At 49.0% G+C, this 23,787-nt stretch overlaps 1 protein-coding gene and 1 long non-coding RNA gene across 4 annotated transcripts in view; one reads left to right on the top strand and one right to left on the bottom strand.

The window, feature by feature from the left end:
• The window catches only part of Ctdp1 (CTD phosphatase subunit 1), a 64,162-nt gene that overhangs the window by 14,980 nt on the left and 25,395 nt on the right, over positions 1-23,787 (top strand). The window contains exons 5-12 of one of the 3 annotated variants that reach the window (XM_006254944.5): positions 1,667-1,817; positions 4,863-4,953; positions 6,755-6,921; positions 7,831-8,877; positions 9,751-9,892; positions 11,247-11,456; positions 15,541-15,700; positions 22,694-22,831. In XM_006254944.5, coding sequence (XP_006255006.1) covers positions 1,667-1,817; positions 4,863-4,953; positions 6,755-6,921; positions 7,831-8,877; positions 9,751-9,892; positions 11,247-11,456; positions 15,541-15,676 — 1,944 coding nt within the window. In that variant the 3' untranslated portion in view covers positions 15,677-15,700; positions 22,694-22,831. Of the gene's footprint in view, positions 1-1,666; positions 1,818-4,862; positions 4,954-6,754; positions 6,922-7,830; positions 8,878-9,750; positions 9,893-11,246; positions 11,457-15,540; positions 15,701-22,693; positions 22,857-23,787 lie in introns of those variants that run through there. The other 2 variants (NM_001414395.1, XM_006254943.5) reach the window with 2 other exon arrangements.
• Positions 15,830-20,796, bottom strand: LOC134482963 (uncharacterized). The gene is made up of 2 exons (XR_010059743.1): positions 16,538-20,796; positions 15,830-15,991 (listed from the first exon to the last, which is right to left on the bottom strand). It is a non-coding gene; the product is annotated as an uncharacterized LOC134482963 (long non-coding RNA).

The following is a 23,787-nucleotide window of genomic DNA, read 5'->3' as shown; positions in this document are numbered from 1 at the left end:
GGCTGTGATGGTGATATGGGTGACGACCTGTGCTGGTAGACTTGTGAAGAGCACCCTAACATGGCTAGAGCTCGAACTCCATGCACGGACGGCACAGCTGATACACTTATGTTAGGTGTCTCTGTGTCGTGGGGTCCAACAGAGCCGTCCACTCCATTTGGGGTCAGCTCTTCCAAACATTCTATTATTTCAGTCACAGCCTGCCCAGAGACAGCACCTTGGAGGGCACATAGATGGAAGAGGTTCTGCACTCGGTGTGTGAGCCTAAGTTGTTTCTGTTGGAGTTGCGCATTTTAAATTAGTTCAGTGAGATAGTTGGGAACAGTTGTCACTTGTAAAGGATCCAGGGAGCTAGTGTCTCCCCATCAGTATAGGGCAGTGAGTGGTTCTCAACCTCCTCACAGGGGCCCCCCAGACGATAGGAAACACAGACTTACATCATGACTCGTGACAGTAGCAAACTGATGAGTAGCAAGAAGAATAACTTATGGTCGGGTCAGCACACCATGAGGGACTGTGTTAAAGGGTCACAGCGTTAGCGTTAGGAAGGCTGAGAAGCACTGGTGTGGGATGATTTAAGTAGGACCCTTCCTCTACTAATATCGGTGCTGCTAGGAAGCCTCTAGTCAATGTCTGAGGATTTGGCCTGGGCTTGGGCCGCCATGAAACATAATTGCAGGCCTTGGGGCTCAGCCTCTGGGTTGAGTTCCTGGTGTCTGGACACTTAGGGAAGGGTATTTAGTTCTTGCTCTGAGCACCATCCATGCCTGTACCATTGTGGAAGTGGACATGGCGGCTGTTGGACTCCACTGTTGAGAAGAGGAAAGCCAACCCTAGAGTTTCCTGTTCTAACTCGGATGGCTCAGGTTCAGCATCCTGCTGGTTTGGTTGGTTGGTTGGTTTTTTGGGTTTTGGGTGTTTTGTTTTTAGAGCTAATCAACATCTGGCCTAAGTCATTAATCTTTTTAATTGTTAAAGAAATCAGTATATTTTGCAGGGAAAATAATGGGAAATAGAAGGATGACAGCTGAGTTTCCTATGAGAAACAAGCATCTCTAGCTGAAAATTAATGGGAGTAAAACCGGTGTCACCAGCCTGCAAGGTGACCTAGAGCACTGTTTCTGCACTCACATGTACTGAATGAAGCTGCCTCACCATTAGTGATTGTTACCCTCATTAGAAGCCCAGCAGTCACCATGGGGATGCTCAGAACAGTGATGTCACCAAGATAACAGCACTGATCCCAAGACACCACCCACTGTCCTGAGGTGTTAAATGACTGGACAGTCACTACAGCCATTATTGGGTTATCTTGGTTGTGGTTATCACAGACAGTTATTGAGGTGGTTGGTCCTGAGTAGTGACGGGTTATAGTGACTGGTGGTTACCGGGCAGTTTATAGGAAGTGGCGTCATGGACAGTTGTACTTATGAGAGGTAGCTACTGCAGCCTCTTCTTACGAGGCTGGTTGGCATAGTCACGGTAGTTAGTGGAGTGCATCCATCATCATGGACCCTCCCGTGCTTCACTCATGCACTATGTGGAGCTCATGTGTCCTGTGGTTCCACATCTGACTGCGTCTGCCATCCCTTGCTGGGCCCACAGCTCAGGTGCTGGCTGGGCACTTGTCCCTCATCCTCTCCTCACCCTCGACTCTTGTCCACAGGGCATCTTCCACTTCCAGCTGGGCCGAGGGGAGCCCATGCTGCACACCCGCCTGAGGCCTCACTGCAAGGACTTCCTGGAGAAAATCGCCAAGCTGTATGAGCTGCATGTTTTCACTTTCGGCAGCCGTCTGTATGCCCACACCATCGCGGGTCAGTCTGGCACAGTCTGAGGGGTGGTGCAGAATGGAACCCGGGCTTAGGACCGGCAGCTGCAGAGGGAACAGTGTCTGGGACCATAGATAGATGGAAAGAAAACTTATGTGGGTGTTTTCAAAGGTGGCTTCTTTAGCTGACTAAAGATGGCCTTGGTGCTCTGTGGTCCGCGTGTGTTTGTGCCAAACACTTTAACAGCCACAGTGAGTCCTTAAGACCTAGTGACTCGTGCTTGTCTTGGGTGGACATGAACTGCTGCACTGGCAATCCCTTCCATGTGCTTTGTGTGCAGTGGCCACCTGGTGGCAGCACTGACTGGGGAATTAGTGCTGGCTGCAGCCAGTTGGGAAATTACCTCTGAGTATGTTCCAGTCACTGCCTGAATAAGGGGGACACATTGCAGCCCAGCAGGCTGCGGCACCTAAATAGCAGGTGCAGAACTTGGTCATCTGAGCAGTTTAAAATTCAAAGGTCGATGAGCACAGCCCCTCCTGTGCAAGCGTGAGGACCAGAGTTCAGATCCCCAGATCCCTAGTACCCACTAAAAATCAAAATGGCCAGCCAATTTCTGAATCAGTGAGATCAAATAACCTGTTTCAAAAAAATACCAAAACCAGAAAACAACAAAAGAAGCAATGCCAAAGGTGATAGAGGAAGAAATCTGGTGCAGTTGGTAGTTTAGAATCTCTGCAGCCTATGTTTTTAAAACAGTGTTTTTTAGGACAGCTTTAGGCTCACAGCAGAATTACAGAGGTTTCCCGTATACACTCTTCCCTCCTTATACTCTGGCCTGCTGTGCACACCCCACACAGTGCTCCCTGCCTCCCCACTGTCAATGGCTCCCACCAGAATGTGTACTTTTTATAATTTGTCAGCCTACGCTGACGGTGTTTGTCATGAACATCCAGGCCATGTGTTAAAGCTGACTCCCTTTGTCTGAGTTTCAGGGTTTAGGTTTGTCACTCGTGTGTATCTGGGTGGGACGAAGGATTTGAAGGTGTGTAATTGTATAATGGGAAGGTAAGGCATCTCAGACCAATAAAGAAGAGCCCTGTGCACTGACTTAATATTCTAACCTTTAATCAGCAAGGTGATTATTAGGAGGTGACCTTGGGAGGTACCATCAGCAGAACAGCCACCACCTGTCAGGGAAGCTGCTGATGCCTTCATCTTGGGCTTACAGCCTGCAGAGCGGTGATGAGTAGCTCCCTGTGGGTTGTAAATTACCAGCTCCAACAGCCGAGGCCTCCCTATTAAACGGCAGATCCACACCCAGGCTGTGGCTTTCCCATTGAAACCTCGCCTCTCTGGGTGCTGATTAGTGACGCAGGCTAATAGTGATAATGGGGCAAGCTTTAGACAGGTGACTGGGAGAGGCACCAGCAGAGTCTAATGAAGAAAACATCCCAGTTAAATGAGTACTTTGATACTTTCCGTTAAAGGTATCAGAAACATTAAAAATTAGAAAAGACTCTGCGCTGTCACGTGCATGTGTACTCCCTCCTCTTGTCACATGCACATGTTCCCTCTCCTCATGCTGAGTGTGTGTGTTTGCATAGTCTGCATAGCTTGTCTGTGTCCGTGCACATCCATGCAGAGTTCTTATCATATAGGATTTGTATATCATCGTAGTCATTAATAGATCTGTGTCACAAAACTACAGCGTAGTGATTTCCTTTTGAACAGTTGTGCCCATTCTCCTCTTTCATCACAAGATAAACACCCACTGAGATTAAGCATGAATAGACGTCTTGATTTGGATTCTGGACGAACATCCTGTCCATCTAGTGGCAATGCCAGTATGTCCTATTTGGGTCTTTCAGATCATCTTGACCATAGGTATTTGAGACAGTCGCTGGACACATCCTAAAGCAGGAGGTCTCAACCTGTGGGCTGAAGAGCCCTTTACAGAGGTTGCATATCAGATATTATAAATATCAGATGCTTACATTATGATTTATAACAGTAGCAAAATTACAGTAGCCACAAGAATAGTTTTATGGTCCAGAGCCACCACAGCATGAAGCATAGCATTAAAGGTCACAGCATTAGGAAGGGTGAGAACCACTGCTCTAGAGTCACTCACTCTTCCTTGTAGAAACTGTTCTGTTGATGTGACCTCATGAACACAACAAGGTCCAGCATGAAGGAGGCTTGGAGACTGCGTCAGTACTGAGTAAGAGGCCACATCCCTGAGTTTGTTGTAGGTCAGACCATCATTAGTCCTTTTGACACTCAGTTCTTGTCAGAGAGGCCCCAGTGAGAAGGGTAAAGTAAGAGGAAAGGGAAGGGTGCCAGTCTGCTTTCAGACCTGAAGCATGAGAGAGCATGTTGTTGCCTGCTGCTTTCATAGTATCTGTGCTGATGATGTCATCGGCAGGGCCACGCCACAAGAGTCTGCTAACAGCCCTGGCTTTGTGGGGCTGCCAAAAGCAAGTCCTGCTGCTGTGTCTTCCTGGGCGAGTCAAGCACTCAAGGCCTTAGGCACCTACTCCGTTTCTAGCTGTGGCTTTGTGGAAACGTCTAGTATCTAGTTCATCCAGAGAGTGTTGGACAGAGTGGGACGCAGTATCCACTAGAGCTCCAGACGTACCTTCAAGAACATGAGTATAAATTCTCCCAGGCAGGCCTGGGGACAGCTGTGGACAAGGTATCAGTGCTAGTCACACCCAAAGAACTAAGTCCTACGTGTGCTGCTTCACGGGACACAGCACAGTGACTGTGGACACTACTGGGAGTAGGAATTAGTTCAGCCTTTAGGAAGTAGGGTCTAGTGGGAGGAAGTTAGGGCAGTGTCATTAAAGGGAATACTGGGGCTATGCCCCTTCTGTTTAAATCCTCATTGCTGTGGAGTGGGCAGTTTCCCCAAAGTTCGTGTTCCAGCTTTGATGTACTATGTTGTTAAAGGCCTCAAACAGAGGGTCAGATAACCATGGACTGAAACTTCTAGATCCGTGGGTCAAGAAGAACAGACCCAAACTGCACAAGGCATGGTGTGGGGTGCTGTGTGCACAGCATGACCTCTGTCCCATCTTTCTACAGGCTTTTTGGACCCTGAGAAGAAGCTTTTTTCTCATCGAATATTATCTAGAGATGAATGTATTGACCCGTTTTCTAAAACAGGAAACCTTAGGTAAGTACTTGGCTGAATTTCCATGGAGACAACTTACTACTCACTTTCCTCTTTAAAAATGGAATTTTGAGAAGTAGCGTAATAGTTCTGTGATTAACATTTTCTACGAATGTAACCTCCAACTTTCAGCATAACCCGTAGAGTACTCAGACAGGTCGTTTCTAGATTAGACCCTGCATTGCATTCCTCCCACGTGGGTCCTGTTCCTGCTCTGGATGCTTGGGCCCTGCCTCTGCTAATGTCCTGTCGCTGTAATAAGACACCATGACGGAAACAACTTATAAAAGAAAGAATTTAATTAGGGGCTTGCTCACAGTTTCAGAGTGTGAGTCTGTCATTGTAGGGAGCATATGGAAATGTGAGCCTATGGGGTCCATTCTCATTCAGAGCACCACAGGCCCCGAGAGAACCCAACCCTTTCTGTGTCCTCCTGTCCTGTTCCCTATTCCAGGCCATATTGATCTGAAACTACCTTTGTGTGGTTCAGAAGAGGCGCGATGGTCGTCTTCCCCACACATGCTGGGTGTTAGCTTCTCTCCACCTCAGCCATTGCCTTCCATGTCGCCCTTTACCAGCTGGCCTCAGAGATTAGGCCTCAGGGTAGAGCTCACTGCTGCAGAGGTGAAGCACTGACCACACAGGTGAAGGTTTAGGGCTGAGAAGGCAAAGTAGCCTAGAGAAGGAAGGCGCAGGCCAGAGAAGGTGCGGGGCCTGTAGGATGCACACAGCATTGTGAGCACAGCAGCTGCCAGAAGGTCCCGTTTTCGTTCCACACAACTTTCTGGGTTGAAAGATGAGGACACCAGTGCCAGCCTCTCAGAGTTACAGTTTCCTAGGAATTTGCCTGGTGTACATTCCTCTAGTGAATAACACCCAATAAACAGCCAAACTTGCTTTATCTTTGCTGTTTCCCATCTTCCTTTTTTGTCATCTGTCTGTTTTCTGTCTTTCTCTAAGCTCTGTGACCGGGCTTGCTCTTCCTCAGTCCTGCTTGGGAAGCAGCCCTATGTCTGAAATTTGTCATTTTGCACAAGATGTGTCCCATTCCTACCAGTAGAGAGCTGTGTCCACCGTTCTCATGTGTCAAGTGGCATTTGTTTCTATAGTGTGTTTCTCTTAAGACCTGGACCATAGCAGTTCTGTATAGCAGTGAACGGGGTGTGGATGTACAGACATCTTCCTTTGAAGTTTCATTTTTAGATTAAGAGATCCATGGAGATTTGAAAATTGTGCACGTTATTATTAACTAGAAGAATACTATTGCTAGATAGTATAGAGGGAGCAAACTGGGGGCAAAGCAAGGCAGGAGGTAGCATTGGTGCTTCCTCAGTGCAAAGCTGTCTGAGGGCTGGGTGATAGAGTCTACTGGAAGCACTGCGCAGGAATAGACTCCCTGTGCTGTGCTCAGGGTCAGCCGAGGTCCACTGTAAGGGTGCCCGGTGAGCACTTGGCCTTTGCGCTGTTTGTTATTATGTTTATTAATGTGGTCTGACCCAATTGTTTATAAAAACTGAGTTTTCAGGGCTGTGTTCTGACCTGTGACTGAAATATTTACCCATTTTTTAAAGTTTTGTTAAGGAGAATCAAGCAATGGAGAAAAATATTTTAATTTTACTTTCTCTGGAAAACAATAAATTACAAACATATGAAAGCCCCCTGTTATAGCGTGCTTCCTTTTACGGACTCTGCTCTCTGCTCTTCATAGATAGCTGAAAGTCCTCGATTGTTCTTTTTAGCAGAATAAAAGATTATTGTAACTGGCAAACCACTTTCTGTGTAAACTGTATGTGTTTGCTCATAGAAATCTCTTTCCCTGTGGAGATTCAATGGTTTGCATCATTGATGACCGAGAGGATGTGTGGAAGTTCGCCCCTAACCTTATAACTGTGAAGAAGTATGTCTATTTCCCAGGCACAGGTGATGTGAACGCACCCCCTGGGGCCCGGGAATCTCAGACAAGGAAAAAAGGTGGGTGAAAATAGCATTTTGGTAAATGTCTATCTTTTATTTTTAATCTCTGTAATGGAATATTCACTTCATTCTGTTTTGCTTCTTATTTGTATTTCAACTTTCCTGAAGCAGTTGGGTTTCCGTAATGAGAAGTAGGATATTTAAAAATCATATCGGGGCTGGTGCTGTATCTGTGTCTACCACAATCAGTCCCTGGTGCTGGAGGGGAAGGGGGGGGGAGTGGTGGGAGACGCCACACTGGTCTGAGTGTGATGCCACCGCATTCCATCCCGGGAGTTTGGATTGTACACCCATGGAGGGAGGGAGGAAGGTGTGTGTGAGATACAGGTGGGGTGCAGTGGTTCCCCTGTAAGAACCAGCAGATTCTTAGAAAACAGCCGGGACTCAGTCTATGTTGCCTGCGTGAAAACTGCAGGGAATCGAGTCTGAGGCACACAGGAGCCAGAGGTTGTCTGAAGGAAATTACATTTCTCTCTATGGAGCTTTTAAGACGTAGTCTGTCTATGTAGCACAGGCCCTTCCTTCAGCCTCCCAACTATGGGGGTACAGGTGTGCACCACCAAGTTCAGTTTGCAAGTTTTGGTTTTAAGTTTTTATGGTGAACTGAAATAGAATGTTTAGAGGCATATATTGCTTCTGTAGGCACTGAAGTAGACAACGAGGGTAAACTTTTCATAGATGAGGACATTGCCTCGGATCACCCGCCCATATAGGCTGCAAAGGCAGAAGGTCTGTTCATGGCCACAGACATGAGCTGGTTATTGTCAGCTCTTAGATCAGAAATTTCCCTAGGCCTGAGCCAGAGAGGACAGACAGTTCAGACTGTCCTGGAGAAGGGTGAGGTTTAGGTTCAAAAGTTATTTACCATTAAATAACCGTAACTTTTCCTTTTGTATGTATATTTAGTAAATCATTCTTCCAAAGGAGCGGACATCTTGGAACAAGCTCTGCCAGTCAAGGACCCTGAGGAAGGCAAACCTCCTGGGGTGGAACAGAGCAATGGCCTTGGGAAGGCCTCCCGGGAGCTCAATGGTGGTGAGGCTGTGCCAGGAGTTTTTTCCAGTAAAACAGATGAGAAGGAAACCTGGTCCCTCACCCGTGCCTCTCCTGCCAGCAGCTCTGGTGGCCGAGAGCTGACAGAAGCTCCAGAGCTCCCTGTGTCTTGTGAGTGGGACAGTCGGACAGCACCAGGAGCGCACCCTACTCAGGGAGATGCCACCCAAGGTTTGGACTTCGACCTGTCCAGTGACAGTGAGAGCAGTGAGAGCAGCAGGTCAGAAGGCCAGAAGTCCTTCTCCTCTGCTTCCGATGGGGAGAATGAGGAGAGGAGACGCAGAAAGAAGTCTCCAGCCACCCAGGATAGAACAAAAGTTCCACAGCACAGTGGGCCCCATGACACGAGTGGGGGGAGGTCTGCAGCAAGCCCCTCGGGAGAGTCTGGGCCTCTCCACCCACATGACAAAGTGTCCGACCCAGATACTCAGGAGGAGGGTGAGCGAGACAGCCTCTGTGGCCTGGGCAACGGCAGTGTGGACCGGAAGGAGGCTGAGACAGAGTCACAGAACAGTGAACAGTCAGGTGTCACTGCAGGCGAGTCCCTAGACCAGAGTGTTGGGGAGGAAGAGGAAGAGGACACAGATGACGATGACCACTTGATACACCTCGAGGAGATCCTAGTGCGAGTACACACTGACTATTACACAAAATATGACAGATACCTCAACAAGGAGCTTGAGGAAGCTCCAGATATACGGAAAATTGTGCCAGAGCTCAAGAGCAAGGTGCTAGCAGATGTGGCCGTCATTTTCAGTGGGCTGCACCCAACAAACTTTCCTGTGGAGAAGACTCGTGAGCACTATCATGCCACAGCTCTGGGAGCCAAGGTCCTCACCCAGCTAGTGCTGAGCCCTGACGCTCCAGACAGGGCCACTCACCTCATTGCAGCGCGGGCCGGTATGTGCCACCATCCCTGCTCCTGTGGGTAGGGAAATGCAGCTAGGAGTGCTTCAGCTCCGTCCCTCTTTCCAGGCCAGGCCACAGTGCCGTGCACGTGCGTCTTTATACGCACGATGGTTTAAAAACAGGCTGCCTTACTAGGGAAATGAATCAGTAGGCGAAGTGCTTGTCATACAGGTGTTACAGTCTCTGTCATAGAGAGACTGTTGTAGTAACTAGTGTCCATGTCTATTTTGCCTGGTTTTGAAGCTTTTTCTCTGTGGACACTGCAGCCTTAGGGATGCTCTGAGATGTGAGACGTGTTCTCATTTTACCTTTTCCTTTGAAGAGAGTGACTTCCTTGAAAACTCGGCTGGGCTGGGACTCGGTTGGCCATCCTACAGCATGGCGTATAAAATGGCTATAAGACACTGGGACAGGGCAGGATCAGCTGAAAGATGGGTGAGGAGCCACTCAGTGGAGAGTCAGTAGCCTTCCAGGGGCCCTTAGGACCCAGAAGGACAAGAAGAGAAGAGTGTGAGGCAGGGAACAAGACCAGACAGGTGCCAAGCTGGTTAAGGAAGCCCCGAGTTCAGAAGTTAGATGGTGTGCCTCCATGCAGGGAGAGTCAGCAGGACTCCTGAGGGATCTCTTGCCGTGGCTGGTACCAGAACCCGGCTTGATCGGCAGGTGGAAGGCAGACCTCAGGCTGTTTGCAGGGAAGGCTCAAGGATTAGGAAGTAGGTGAACAGAAACCTTGTTGACAAGAAGTTCTGCCCCAGTGGTGAGGAGGATGCTTGTCTGTAAGCCTGATGTAGGCTCCTTCCTAAGAGGAACAGAAGACCCCGCTCTGGTACTTCATGGTTGCAGGCTGACATGTTGTCTCTGCAGGCACAGAGAAGGTGCGCCAGGCACAGGAGTGCAAACACCTGCATGTGGTCAGCCCTGAATGGCTGTGGAGCTGCCTGGAGCGCTGGGACAAGGTAGAGGAGCAGCTCTTCCCGCTCATGGATGAGGATACCCGGACACATAGGTAGGTCCCTCCCATCTATCCTGTCCCACACTGCCTCTCTCCTTCCAGTTCCCTGAAGTACCCAGCCACAACTAGACATCTAATGCACTCTCCCCTCCCTGAGCCCCACCCCCGTCCCCTGTGATCTTCCCGAGCTGGGCCAGGAGCTTCTGTAACCTCAGTTGTTCTTGTGTCGAGCGGTGCTGCCAGCAGGACAGCTTGAGTTCCGGCTGGGTACAGTGCTGAGAGCCTTATTGCTGAGGCGTTCGTCCAAGACCCGTCACGTGTCAGCTACTTGTCCTGGTGCTGTGACACAATGCCCTGACAACAATTGAAAGGAGGAAGGGGTTTATTTTCTATCCTGGTAGAAAGTTGTGGTGACAGGAGCTTGAGGTAGCTAGTCACATTGTAGCAGGATTTAGGAAGAGGGAATGATTAATACTGATGCTCAGCTCTTCTTTGGGTAGTGTCAGGACACCCCCATCCTCCCCAGGCCCAGAGAATGGTACCCCCACCTACTTCTAGGATATCTTCCTTTAATAAATTTAATCAGAATAATCCTCACAGGCACGGCCAGAGCCTTGTATTAACCATTACAAATGCTACCCGTCTCCCAAGGCTGCAGAGCCTGAGAGGGGGTCAGCTCTGTCCACCCTGGTCTTGGCCTTTGCAGAGTGATGCTGCAGTTCCTCTGTGTCCGAGACGAGTGACTGTTAACAGCCAGAGAAGCGTTAGAACTGGACTTTCTCATAATAAGACTCAGTGGCGGTACTCAGTAGTAAGTTCTAGCTTGCATGTGTTTCTTCAGGGTTGATAACATCACACACATAGAAAGGCTGGTTTAGATCTCAGAACCAAAGAAACGGTATGGGATAGAGGCCATGGCACCGGAATACAAGATTACTCAAAGGGAGGCATATTGGAAAATGGAGTCTCTCATCTTTTGTGTATTTGTGAGAAACTTGGTCGTTGGGGACAAGTGGCAGTCAGTACAAACGCTAGTTTCTGAGGGGAGCTGTGGCCATCTTCAGTTCAAGTAGAGATCACAGAGAGCCACAAAGTACAAAGGTTGCCCTGCCAAGGCAGAGGGCTCCTCTAGGCAGGGCCCACTGGTGGTGCGGTGGTTAAGTATGATGCTATTTTTACACGTCACTGTGTTCTACAACTCAGAGTTGCCAATCTTCGTCGGAAACATCAGTGAAGGATTTGAAAGAGCATCTCATTCGGTGCCTAGCTTGTGGTGTCTATTGTCCCTGATTCATTGTGCCCATTCCTCAATCCATGCCATTCACATTGCTGTGCCTCCCTTTGATCCTGTGTCCCTGGGCCATGTGTTACTAATAACTAATAATTCATGTCCCATCTCATCCCACAGGGATAACAGCCCTGCAGTCTTTCCAGACAGACACAGTATGCTTCCCACAGCCTTGTTCCACCCAACACCCATCCATTCCAAGGCCCATCCTGGTCCTGAGGTTCGGATCTATGACTCTAACACAGGCAAGCTCATCCGGATGGGCACCCAGGGTCCTGCACCAGCTCTTTCCAGTGCCCCACTTATCCATGGAGAGCCCTCCTCCTTCAGGTATGTTAGAGCACATGGAAGCCTCCTTTGCTGAGAAAATGGGTGTCTAAAGTGTTGAACATTAGTTTTCTGAACCTGTTAAGATGGTTTTATTGGGCTACTGTATAGACAAGTGATAGCTGAGGTTCTCGTCAGTCCTGAGTTGGTGCTGGGCTGCCTGCCTGACAGTGGTGATTTCCAGTGCATAGGACATCTCCATGAGCCGTGTGTACAGGATGCTCAATGCCCATAGAGTACCCAAGAGAGTCCAGGGGTGCCTTGAAGAGGAGGTCCAGGGCACTCTTACCGCCCTCCTAGGTCTCTGCTCACAGGCACTCGGCCTTAGCCACCTGGACTCTTCCATTCACTGAGAAGAGATGTTTTGTCAGACACACTGGAGTAGATCAAAAGTCATCCGATGGTGGGTTTAGTGATGCCCCACAGGTGACAGACCCTTATCAGTCCCTACTGTGCAGTCTAGGTCCACCACTCCTTTGAACCCTCGGACCACCCTTCTGGAGCCGATGCACGTCCTGTTTATTTAAACAGAGCTTAGAGATTTGGGGCGGTAGATACCATGTTCAACTTGCAGTCAGGACACAGCCACTGCCCAACCTCTGCTCTTCCACAAGCACCAACACAGCCCTGGGGGTCAGCCTGGGGATCGGCCTGGGGGTCAGCCTGGGGTCAGCCTGGGGTCAGCCACCCAGAGCTGTAGAGCTGCTGGTTCTGCTCCGACTACAAGTGCTCTTTGGCAGGCCTGAGCGGTTTGCATGTTTTCAGCAGAGTGTTTTAGAGCTAAGCAAGAGCTTAGTCCTGTGTCCACACTGTGCCCAGCTCAGTGACACACAGGCAGCGGGAAGCAGGATCGGCACGGACAGCCGGATGTTCGTTCAGGACTGGTCTGAAGTGGCTCTGCTTCCTCGATGCCCCTTGGAATGCACCTGCGGCTTCGCAGTGTGAAAGGGAAAGGTCATCATCACTGCAGCTGGGTTTCTTCCCGGTAGCCACCATGTGCTGGAGTGTGTCACGTGCTGCTGCTTTAGCCTGGACCGTCACGTTACGAAGTCACTGAGTTGACGGTTGTGACTACTTTTAACTGTGGTACAGTATAGCAGCCGCTTTGACAAACCATGCTGCAGTTTCCCAGATGCCCAGAAGAGTAGACCTGTGTTCCTGGTGACCTGTGTGCTGGTCCTGGGGAGCGAATGGGTTTGTGAAGGCAGCCTCTGCCTGTGTGGCTCACTGTTAGTCACGGCAGCAAATGCCTCCTCACTTCTGCTCCTTCTCTGCTGGGTTCTTCTCTGGGGAGGGGTCGTAAAAAAGGACAGTGCAGCTTGCCCGCCTGCGTGCTTACCAGAGATGCCTTGGTGCACACCATGCTGCCAGAGCTTTCCCTGGCTGTGTGTATCTATCCTCAGTTCCCAGTGGTATGGAGTACTAGCTCTTTTCCTCTGCAGCAGGTACCTATGATAGACATTCATTCATTCATTCATTCATTCATTCATTCGGTGTCTATAAAATTACATTCAGTATAAATTCACTCTCTTTTTTTCAGGAAATTATTCACAATTCAGACTGAGCCTCCTTTCAGATTCTGTTGTGATCAATACTATTTGGCAAATTCTATACTGTTATCAAGTGTAACCTGATCCCAGAACACAAGGACAGAAGTTTTGGCACCTCCTGCCATAGCCACAGCCAATTTTGGCTGCTATGCAGAGCCTAGTCAGAGCAGGTGTGAGGTAACAGTCACACTCGTGTCACAGTATGAGAAACCTAGTCAGAGCAGGTGTGAGATAACAGTCACACTCGTGTCACAGTATGAGAAACCTAGTCAGAGCAGGTGTGAGGTAACTGTCACACTCAGTGTCACAGTATGAGAAACCTAGTCAGAGCAGGTGTGAGGTAACTGTCACACTCGTGTCACAGTGTTACAGTATGAGAAACCTAGTCAGAGCAGGTGTGAGGTAACTGTCACACTCGTGTCACAGTATGAGAAACCTAGTCAGAGCAGGTGTGAGGTAACTGTCACACTCGTGTCACAGTATGAGAAACCTAGTCAGAGCAGGTGTGAGGTAACTGTCACACTCGTGTCACAGTATGAGAAACCTAGTCAGAGCAGGTGTGAGGTAACTGTCACGCTCAGTGTCACAGTATGAGAAACCTAGTCAGAGCAGGTGTGAGGTAACAGTCACACTCGTGTCACAGTATGAGAAACCTAGTCAGAGCAGGTGTGAGGTAACAGTCACACTCGTGTCACAGTGTTACAGTATGAGAAATCTTGAGTTTGGTTCAGAGCACTGGATTTATTTTACTATCATCAAATATCTCAGGTAAACATTTACCTTTTTGCCAACGTGTTTTTTACCATGGTAACGCTGTCCTCATCTCTGAGGTCTTGGTTTGCAAATAGAGAGGAGGAGTGTGTGGGGACACGAGTGAGGTGGGTGGGTGGTGCACCTAGAGTGCACATGGCTGTGGGCCACAGTGGAGGGCATGTGCAGTCTCACTGGTACCCGGGCGGGTGGAGCCAGGCAGATGGTGAAATCCAGTGAGCGGCCGCCTGCCTGAGTCAGGGAGAGAAATGTCCTGCCTGAGACATAGAAAGTGGAGGGTGCTTGAGAAGACACATGATGGTAGCCTCAGGCCTGACGTGCACATAACTCGTATGGACATGTGCATGCTACATACATTATAATGGAGAGATGGGCAGCAGTGCCGAGGCCTCTGCTCTGTCACCTCTGTCATCTCTGCTTCTCTGGCACATGAAAGCCAGAGGCACAGGTGTAGGGCAGTGTGGAAGGTGGAGTGGGAATGTTCTGAAGTCTTCTAGGAAAGCCACAGAGCAAAGTTCGTACCAGAAGTCAAACACGTGGTACCAAAGAGCTCAGAACCAGGTGAGGCCGTAAGTCTACGCCTCCTTCGTGTGGGACGAAGGCACACATGGAGGTCGGCAAGTGTGGTCTTGGGACTGAGCTAGATACCTGGGGCCCATGTCATGCATGATGCTAGGTGATCTCAGGAGGAGACTAGCAGTGGAGAGAGATGAAGTGTTCAGGTTGTAGGTATTGGGGTGTGACGAACACTAGCTCCACACATCACTAAGTACAAAGGCTTCATTCTAGGGCCGCCTGTTCATTCTGAGGCGATGTGTGCTTGGGTTTTGCTGAGGAAGGTCTGGTGGGTTGAGCATTGGTTGATCCCTGGCAGTGTTTACTGAGAATGCAGGCTCTGTGACCCAGGTTTTGCTTTAGGAGGCGTGAGCTAGCAGTAGTCTGAGGGCAGTGGAGTGAGATGCAAGATTTGAAACTCTGTTTCTTTCCTGCTGAACATGGTCATAAAGCCGTCACGTGTAACAGTAACGGACCGTGTTGGGACCCAAGTGGTGTTCTAGGAGGCCATACAGGCTGTATTCTTCTCATCTCGAGTGACACGGGGGGAGTTGAGGTCACCACAGCATCCAGGATTTGAGAATCAAAACCAAGAGAGGGGAGGAACAAGGAGCCTGGTGACTACAGACTTCCTTTTTATTCTGGATGTTGAGTCCTTCCACATCGTGCCAGCCAGTAGTAGCTGTGGAGGGGTGTGCTTTGGTCAGCCAGAGAGGCAGATATGGGAAAAAGGTGAAACAATGGAGAACTCACGCAGGAGTCGGGAAGGTCTGGGCCTTTCTGGGATAGTGGACACTGTCAGAAGAGCCTCAGCACCTACGAAGTTGGGACACACTCTAAATCTCTGTGAACCGACTCTGGGGGTTTGTGGAGGTCCCTTCACATGGGCGTACTAGGTTAAATCCCTGCTTCTAAGTGATTGGCTTTCTGGAGGTCAGAGGTTGGGTTTTGAAGTTCAGGTCTGGGTCTTTGTAAGAAGCAACCCTGTTATGAAGCCATCTCACACGTGATGGAGACAGCAAGGTTTTGACTTTACTGTCAGGAACAAGCAGCACCCTAAGACTTCCCCTTTGAGCACACAGTCCCAGTGGTGAAGGAGTTCACGTTTCTGCCGCTGGCTGTTCTGCAGTGTCATTATGACCTGTTAAGGGTTAGAATAGAAGGAGCTGTGCGTTGAAGGCTATCTCTGAAATTCAGTTTCTAAATTGCAGTTGGACAGCAGTGCCTCCAGAGTTTAAAGCAGCCGCAAAGTCAGTATGTGCTGGTGTGCACCTGCGTAACACCTGCGCAGTCTGCCTTCCACACTGCGGAGCCAACCCAGCCTCCCACTTATTTTTCCTTAAATAAAAAGCAAAGGCACCTTGTCCTAAGGTGAGTACAGCGTTAGGTACGATCTTTCTGTAATTATTCCACTTTGTTTAAGTGTGTGTCAGTAGACTAGGGATTTCCGAGACAAGTGAAAAGAAAGTGTTGTCTGAAAATAATTTGCATCTGGCAGGCTGAGCTCAATAAAGCTTTTAATACGGCAGCAGAGGAAGCCATATCTGAAACGTGGCGGGCGCTGCCTCATGCAGCTGCAGGAGCCAGTTTCTTGCGGTGCTTTCTGGGGAGGCGATGTTTTCTTTTAGACCTGCAAGTATCTGGTGCATCCAGGTTGCCGACCTGTCTTGGTACATAAGAGGATGGCAGTCATCACTCTGTCCCTGTATACACTTGACAATGGACACCAACATGTCACCTTAGCCTAGTTCACTTTGGAGGCTGCCAGGGACCGTGTCAGGAAACCATACTCTGCTGCCTTGCTGGAATGCACAGGAGCCTTAGAAATGCTGCGAGGTCGCCAGTGTGAGAACTAGAGTCATGACCCTGATTCCACAGCTGATGAACTGACCCGTCTACATAGGGAAAAGTGGGGCCCCACCCCTCCCTTCTCACTGCCTATGTCTGAGTGCAGAGAACTGTGTCTGGGGAGCCAGGCGCATCACATGGTGAGGAATATATTCCTTGTCCGTGTCACCCAAGGAATGTAGCTGAGAGCTGTTATCCCACCTTGGTCAGACTACCCCCATGTTTCCACTCCCTTTTGATTTACTAGAGACCTCTTCCCTTATGCGTTGGACTTTGCTTCCTCTCTGCTGAGTCTCATGTGCTCTGCTTCAGTGCTCCATGCTTGGCACTGGTGGCTTCCTCGTCTGTACTCATACCCACCACAGGTGCAGCCATTCACAGTGGCCTTGGAACACAGTAGAGAATCCTCGGCCCATGCCAGACCCCTAGCATAGTGGCAGGGACACTCTTCCAGCCATCCTACAACTCGTGTGGCTCCTGCTTTGCCTGTCCCAGGACTCCCATGCCTGCTATACGTCTGGGAGCTCAGCCTTGTAGCTCTATGAGAGTGACAGCCAGCCCTTGCTGGGCCTGGAACTCTGCAGACCCATTGTGACAGGGTGCTTGGCAACAGCACCAGGCATCATCCTGGGTGAGCATTGTCGCCCTGGCTGTGAAGTTGTAACTTTTGCTTTGTACTTGGGGGCTAGAAGTACAGTGGAGTCCCCTAGACTTGTCAGTAAGTGAAGTCAGGGAAATCTGCAGGCTACTTAATGAGACTCAGGCTCAGTAAATGTGTGGCTTGAGAGCCGACTGTGTCCAGTTGGTGGGTGATGTCATCTGATCCCACTCTTGGTGCCTGAAGCAGGGTGAGATACAGGTTCCCCTGGCCAGGTGAATTCAGGGGCTGACCCCTTGGCCTGACTGAACTTAAGATGATAGAGGTCCATCTGGAAGGTAGAGCCAGAGAGCCAAACATGGCCCTCTTAAGGGTTCACTGAGCACGGAGCATCTATTGGAGATGGTTACTCTGGTGAAATAACTGTGGTTTTCCCATTCTCTAATTGAGCTTTTTGGTTATTACTGCTAACTTGTCTTTGTGTGTTTTCCACCGAAACAAGCATTTTCTCAGTTTACTGTAGTTTGTCTGTTTACCTCCTAACTGGCCTTTGATAGAATAGTAAGTTTTTACTCCATGAGTTTTGTGGAGTTCTACTTAGCAGTGTTTTTGTTGTGAACTGTGTTTTCATGTTGAGTTGTTACCGACACCCTCACCTTCCAGTGTCTCACCATTTCACTGTTTCTCTGAGCATGCTCTCTTCCTCACATTTACATAGGCTTACATGCGGTCTGTTTGCTGTCATTTGTTTCTGGGAGGAGGGTGATATGAAGAGGTGTGTGGGTGTGTGCACACACATGTGCATGTGGAGACAGACCGGCCAAGGTTAGTGTGCCCCTGGCAGCCTTATGTGCTCATAACTTTATAGTTTAAGACAGAGTCGGAGCTGACCAACTTAGTAAGCAAACAGGCTGCTCACTGAATTCCACAGGATGTGCCTGTTTGCCTTCCTGCACCGGGATGAAAGGAGCATGTGTGGCCACACCAGGCTTTTACAGGGATCTGAGGATCCCAATCCCAGCATCCATGCTTGCATGACAGTTTACTGAGGTCTTTTTCAGCCCTGTCCTACCACAGAGGGGCATGCGGAGAAGGATGGATTGGTTAGATCTTTGAGACAGTCTCTATTTAGCCCATGTGGGATGAAGCCTGCAGTCCTCCTGCCGCAGCTTCCCCCCTGCTGGGTCACAGGCGTGTGTCACTGCATTGTGAACCTCTCCTTGCTCCTCAGAGACCCTGGACTTTGATGGCGCTTGTTTCCAAGTCAAGCAAGTACATCTTTCTGGATCTGGTTCCTGGCTCTGTCAGTTGCACTGACCAGAGGACTTGAGTGGCACCTTTCCTTCAGTCTTGAGTGAAATACTGTCTCTGGGGAGCTTGTGGAGTTTGTGGCATCTTCCTTGTCCCACTGGAGACCGTCCCTCCTCCCTCCCTCATATGTGAAGTTTCGTTACTGGTGACTGGGTGTTTTCAGTGGTTGCATGTATTATAAACAATCTTTTTCTTGAACCTGCTTCTACATGGGTAGTTACCTTATTTGGATTTTATTACATTTACGTACTCACTTTTTTTGGAGGGAAGGTGTGGACTTGCGAGGTATGCCAGAGTGATTAGGAAGGTCAGAGGACAACTTACAAGCGTATTTTTCTCCTCCCACCATGTAAGTCCAAACTCAGGGCTCAGGACAGCAAGCTTGGCAGCTGGCACCTTTACTCAGAGTGTCTCCCTGCCCCGTTGGTTGGTTTAAAACAAAACAACGTGGTTGAACTCTTGGAATGGAGCTGTTGCTGTTGGCTTGTGTTATGTCGGCAGGCACGGTAGCCATGAATCTTATGATCTCTTTCCCACTGTGTGCATTGTCACATGCCCAATGTGGCTTTCTTCACAGGATGGCGTGAGTAGTGTCCTCTCCTCTCCCCTTCCTTCACTGAGCCTGTAGAGAGCTAGTGCCATACTTTGGAGTGTCTGGATGTCCCTGATTCTGACTGACCCTGACACCATGAGTCTTACCTTTTTTTGCAGAACCTACAGTTCTTCTGGAGATCTCTTCTAAAATCTGGTTACTTACACTTGGGAAGCAGAGGCAAGAAGATCAAAAGTTCACTGTCATCCTCAGGCCAGCCTAGATGGTGTGTGGTCATGCAGTTGAGAGTCTCCCTCAGACCCTGTGTCCTTCCTGGGGAGGGTTCGGGCAGGCTTCTGTCCCGTGTGGGCTTCGGACTCCATTCCTTTCCCTAAGAAAGACCTGTGGTGGACTCTGTTCCCTAACAGCTCCATTTCCATACCTTGACTGCAACGGATTCCTCCTGGTCTCTGAATTTGACAGGCAGGTTCTCTGTTGGCTTTCTTTCTCCTACAGGAGTAGGGAGGCATCTTTCCTCACACAGCTTCCACGATGTTCTTTTGTTTGTCTGCTTTTGTCTTTAATTGCAAGATCTATCACTGTGTGCTGCTGTGGATTTTGAGACTGGAGTGAAGGATATATTTGTAATTGATGATTAAAGTTTTTTCATCATGGATGGTCTAAAATCTTTGTAAGATAAACTGTCACCTTGGAATTAACAGCCCTCTGCTGTTGTCCTTTCCAGTAGAGGTTGTCCTGTTCTTGCACCAGTAAATGCGACAGAAGCTTGGCTGTTTCCCATCGTGTTAAGAATCTGGTCTGGAGCATCCTGTGTCTTAACTGACAACTGATATTGAGGTGGGGGAGGGGCGGCAAGTAACTGGGACATGAACCTCGTCTCCCCTGGCTGCTTCTGGTGCCCATCATGGAGTGGTCTGCCTGCAAAGACAGCACTGTTAGACTCTAGGCTTTCTACCGTCTCCTCCCTGCTGGCACCGGATGGCACAAGCTAGGCAAGCTGGGTCTTTGCTTTGTTTGGTTATAGTAGAATTGGAATTGTCTCAGTGTTGTTTTATCCACTCATTTAGCATATTAATCATTGTTAATACACATTTCATTTCATTTATTTACTTCTTCAAATTGAGAAGGAGTAGAATGAGAGTGCTTTCCATTTTTATGGCTCTGTCAGACTTTCTCTCTTGGTGGTAGGTAGTTCTTAGAGTAACTGACCTTGCACCAGGACAGCCCTGGAAGAGCAGGGGGTCACAGGTGTTTCAGAAGGTACCTGAGAGCTTCCGTGTAGTGACTGATCTGTAATGTCTTATAGGTCAAAGAAAGTGGTTTTGCATTTTTCATGCACCTCAAGCCTGTCACCCTTTATAGAACTCTCCTGGCGCTGTCAGACCAGGGTGGCTATGAACTTGGCGTGGCCTTGGCAGTGCTGACCTTTAAAGATTAACCTTAAGCTCTTGGTAGAGAGGTCTTGTTCTTACACTTCAGATTTGGTTGAAACTTTTAGACAACCTTAAAGAGAACTATAGTATTATTTTTAGTGAAAGGAAAACTTACATGAGCCCTTTCCCTGTTTTCTGTGGGTGTTGGCAGGAGCAAAGGGTGGTACTTTGAGCAGTTGTAAACATGGTCAGTCAGATGTTTCAGATCCTGTTGCTGAACATGGTTAGAAAGCATAAGGAGGGAGAGGCTCCTTCCAGGGCTTGTTACTCAGCACTGGACAGGAGCAACAGTGGCAGGAGGTGGCACCCTCTGGTGTTACAGTTCTCCTGCAAGCCTCAAATGCCCAGGCCCTCCATCTCTAAGTGTTTATAAAGGTTCTACAAGAGAACAGCTCCCTGCAAGCCTAGGAGATTTGGAATTCCTTAAGATGCTGGCAGGAGTTGACATTGGAGGATTCCCTACCTCTTGACTATAGCTAGTATCACAGCGTCCAAGCCTGAGATGGTTCGGACTCCAAGGGCTAGCAGTACTCGTGAAAGTCTTCCAGCCACCACGGCCCCTGGCTTCCCTTCTCGAGCTCCCTCTTGAGCTGGCACTGAAGCCTGGGCACTTGGACAGCCCTGCTGACACTCAGCAGTCTCTGCTGCCTCCAGCGTGGCTGGACTGCAGTCTCTTAGCCCACTCTACTAGCAATAAGCAAATAAAGATTAAAGAGAAGCCTAATGTTGCCTCTTAGGAGAGCGTCGCCCTTTAGCTCACCAAGAGAACCATCGGTCTGCTCTGTGATAGCCAGAGGAGGGGCTTTCACAGCACTCAAAGCACTGCCCTTTGGTACCAGTCGGTAGAGTCTATGGTAGGTCACCAGAGGAAGTGTTGTCCCTTGAGTCTACTGGGAAATTGTTTTAGGGTCATCTAGAACTTACTTAGGCTTGTCTCATGATATCAAAATCTGAGAGGGTTTGAACAGCTCTGGGCAAGCAGCTGAGGTTGCCCTGTAGCTTTCCTACAGTGTCTGTGGAGTGTTCAGGGATGGCCAGTGTTGTGTAGAGATAGCTCAGCTGACTATTTAAGGTAACCAAGCAACAGAGAGTCCGACAGCTGCCCGTGAGGGTCTACTTGCCTCATCCCCAAATCCCTTACAAATTTATTTACAAAAAATAGCATGAGGGTTTTACTGTAGCCCATTTACCAGTAATCCTGGTGTCTCACTGTTCAAGTCCTCATCTGTCTTATAGGGCAGTGCTGGGCCTTGGCTACACACATCCTCTTCCTGCTTTCCGCTGAGCTGTCTGTCTGAGGTCACACTGAGTTCCAAAGCTAGGAACATGGAGTCTTACTTTTGGAAAAGCAGAGAATGCACTTTTTAGATTTCTGGGTAGAAAATCTTTTGCCCTCAATAAATAACATTCAGTTAACCTAATATAATTTCTTTTTAATTTTGTGACTTAGAATTAATGCCCCATTATTCTTTGTTATTACATTTTGTGTGTGTGTGTGTGTGTGTGTGAGAGAGAGAGAGAGAGAGAGAGAGAGAGAGTGTGTGTGTGTGTGTGTGTGTGTGTGTGTATATGGTATCACATCCTTGTGGAGGTCAGGGGACTTGTGGGCGTCAGTTCTTTGTTTCCACCTTGTGGATCCTGGGGAGCTGATCCAGGTGGTCCGGCCTGCCTGAGAGTGCCTTTATCAGCCCCACTGTCTTGTCAGGTGCCACACTTCTCCTTGAGGTAATGAGGGCTTGTCACCTTATGCGCAGTGTCTGTAATGGCCAGCCTGGGATCCCGTGGCCAGTGGTGCTCAGCTTCTCGTTTCATTCCTCACCTCAGGAAGGACTTGTTCTAGAAACAACTGTTTTACTCTCTAGCACAGGCTGGCCTCAAACTCACAACAGTGTTCCTGCTTCAGCCTTCTAAGTCCTAGAATTGTGCATGGGAGCCACTTTGCCTGGTGTACCTTAAACTTTGACACCAATTTAAACATGAATAAAATATATTCAGTGAGGTTTGGCACACGCAGATGCACATTGCAGATAGAAACTTTTTCAACAGAGCTGCAGTTTTGCTGGTAACGTTAGCATCTTAGGTGTCCAGGTTGGAAGTGTCTTGACTTTGATCCTGGCAGCTGATTGGTTACTGTAGTACTCGGTGAAGCTGTGCACCCGCAATCTAATGTTTCTTCCTTTGTAGGCAGATTAATTCCACCCCACTGAGGTCCACCTCTTAGCTCCCCATTCCTGTCTGGCTTCTGTTCTGTGCTCTGAACAGAATGTAAACGCCACTTCTGCTTCCTTTTGGTTTTTAATGGTTCTTAGCTTTACTCAAGGGTAAATGGCACTCCCTGATGATTTCCAGCAGTTAGTCAGGTGATGGCCTGTAGACAAGGTGGTTTCTCTGTAAAGGAGGTGAGTGTGGGTGTCCTCAAGGCTCAGGACATGTCCCAGGAGGAGATGCTGGGTCTGCTACACAAGCAGAGATAGCAAGTGGGTAGCATGGACGGGCTGCCTTGACTTCCCTACAAGTGTTCTCTGTGTGTCTCACCCATGCAAGAGTCAGGTGTCTGCTACCGAGCTGGAAAGGTACTGTGGAACTGCCTTCCTCACGCGGGACTGTAACATTCCTTACAGAGCTGTTCAGCCACATCAGCAGCAAATGTTTGGTGAAGAGCTGCCAGAATCCCAAGATGGAGAGCAGCCTGGCCCTGCTAGAAGAAAGCGACAGCCCAGTATGTCAGAGACAATGCCGCTGTACACTCTCTGTAAGGAGGACTTAGAGAGTATGGACAAAGAGGTGAGAACGTGCTGCAGGCCCCAGTCTCCAGAGGCTGCTGTGCACAAGCACATCCCAGATCCCGGAAGCTGGGCTTCCTTCCATGCAGGGTAGGCGCAGGTGTGGTGAGCCAGCTTCCGGTTTCCTATTCCGAAGGATTTGTAACCATGTGAAATGACGTGCCCGTGTGTTTGGCAACAAGAGCACACAGCCGCCACTCCCAGGGTGCGTGATCGTATCTGCAGGTGTTCCAAGTTGGCATAAAAAGAGGGCGCTTCTGGCATTTTGAGGTACAGGAGCCACAGGAGTTTTTAGGGTACCCTGCTGAAGGAGCTGTCCAGACAGAAAGCTGAGAGGAGTCGAGAGAAGAAAGGCTTAATTAGCTTGCATTCAGTCATAGTTTTTTTTAAATACATTAATTCAGATAAATTAAGACCAGTTTCTTCTGTCATTTTTACACCACCATGTTTAAGTTCATAATGTGAAGTTAGTTTTTTCAAATGCTCAATATGGAGAATTGAATACCCTGACTACAGGTGTGTTTTAATTACAGCCTAATTGATATGGAGTGGGGCAGGTTATCCCTTAGAGCTAAAAGCAAAGCTGTGCCACAGGTCAGTATTGTCTGTATTCTAGACTCATGTTCTTATACCACCTTAGACCAGGGTATTCCTGTGTCCCTTGGCCTTACACATCTTCCTCTGGGCTTTTGCTCCAGGGGTTTTTGTGGTGTGGTCTGTGCAGTCATTTGCTCTGCAGACTGCTTTGGGAGGAAACAGCAGCATGGCGGGCCCCAGGGTGGGGAGAGCCAAGTGCACTCTAGAGATGGGCTACAGGTCACGGGGACAGGAGCTGCCCTCTGCATGCCTCCTACAGCTGCGGGTGAGTGCATCCACCTGACACTGCTCTGCTGTGAGGACAGAAAGGCTTCCTCGCTATTGACCATGCAGCA

The sequence above is a fragment of the Rattus norvegicus genome, chromosome 18 (assembly GCF_036323735.1).
Source record: "Rattus norvegicus strain BN/NHsdMcwi chromosome 18, GRCr8, whole genome shotgun sequence".
Taxonomy (NCBI): domain Eukaryota; kingdom Metazoa; phylum Chordata; class Mammalia; order Rodentia; family Muridae; genus Rattus; species Rattus norvegicus.
This window is presented reverse-complemented; position numbering and strand designations above follow the sequence as displayed.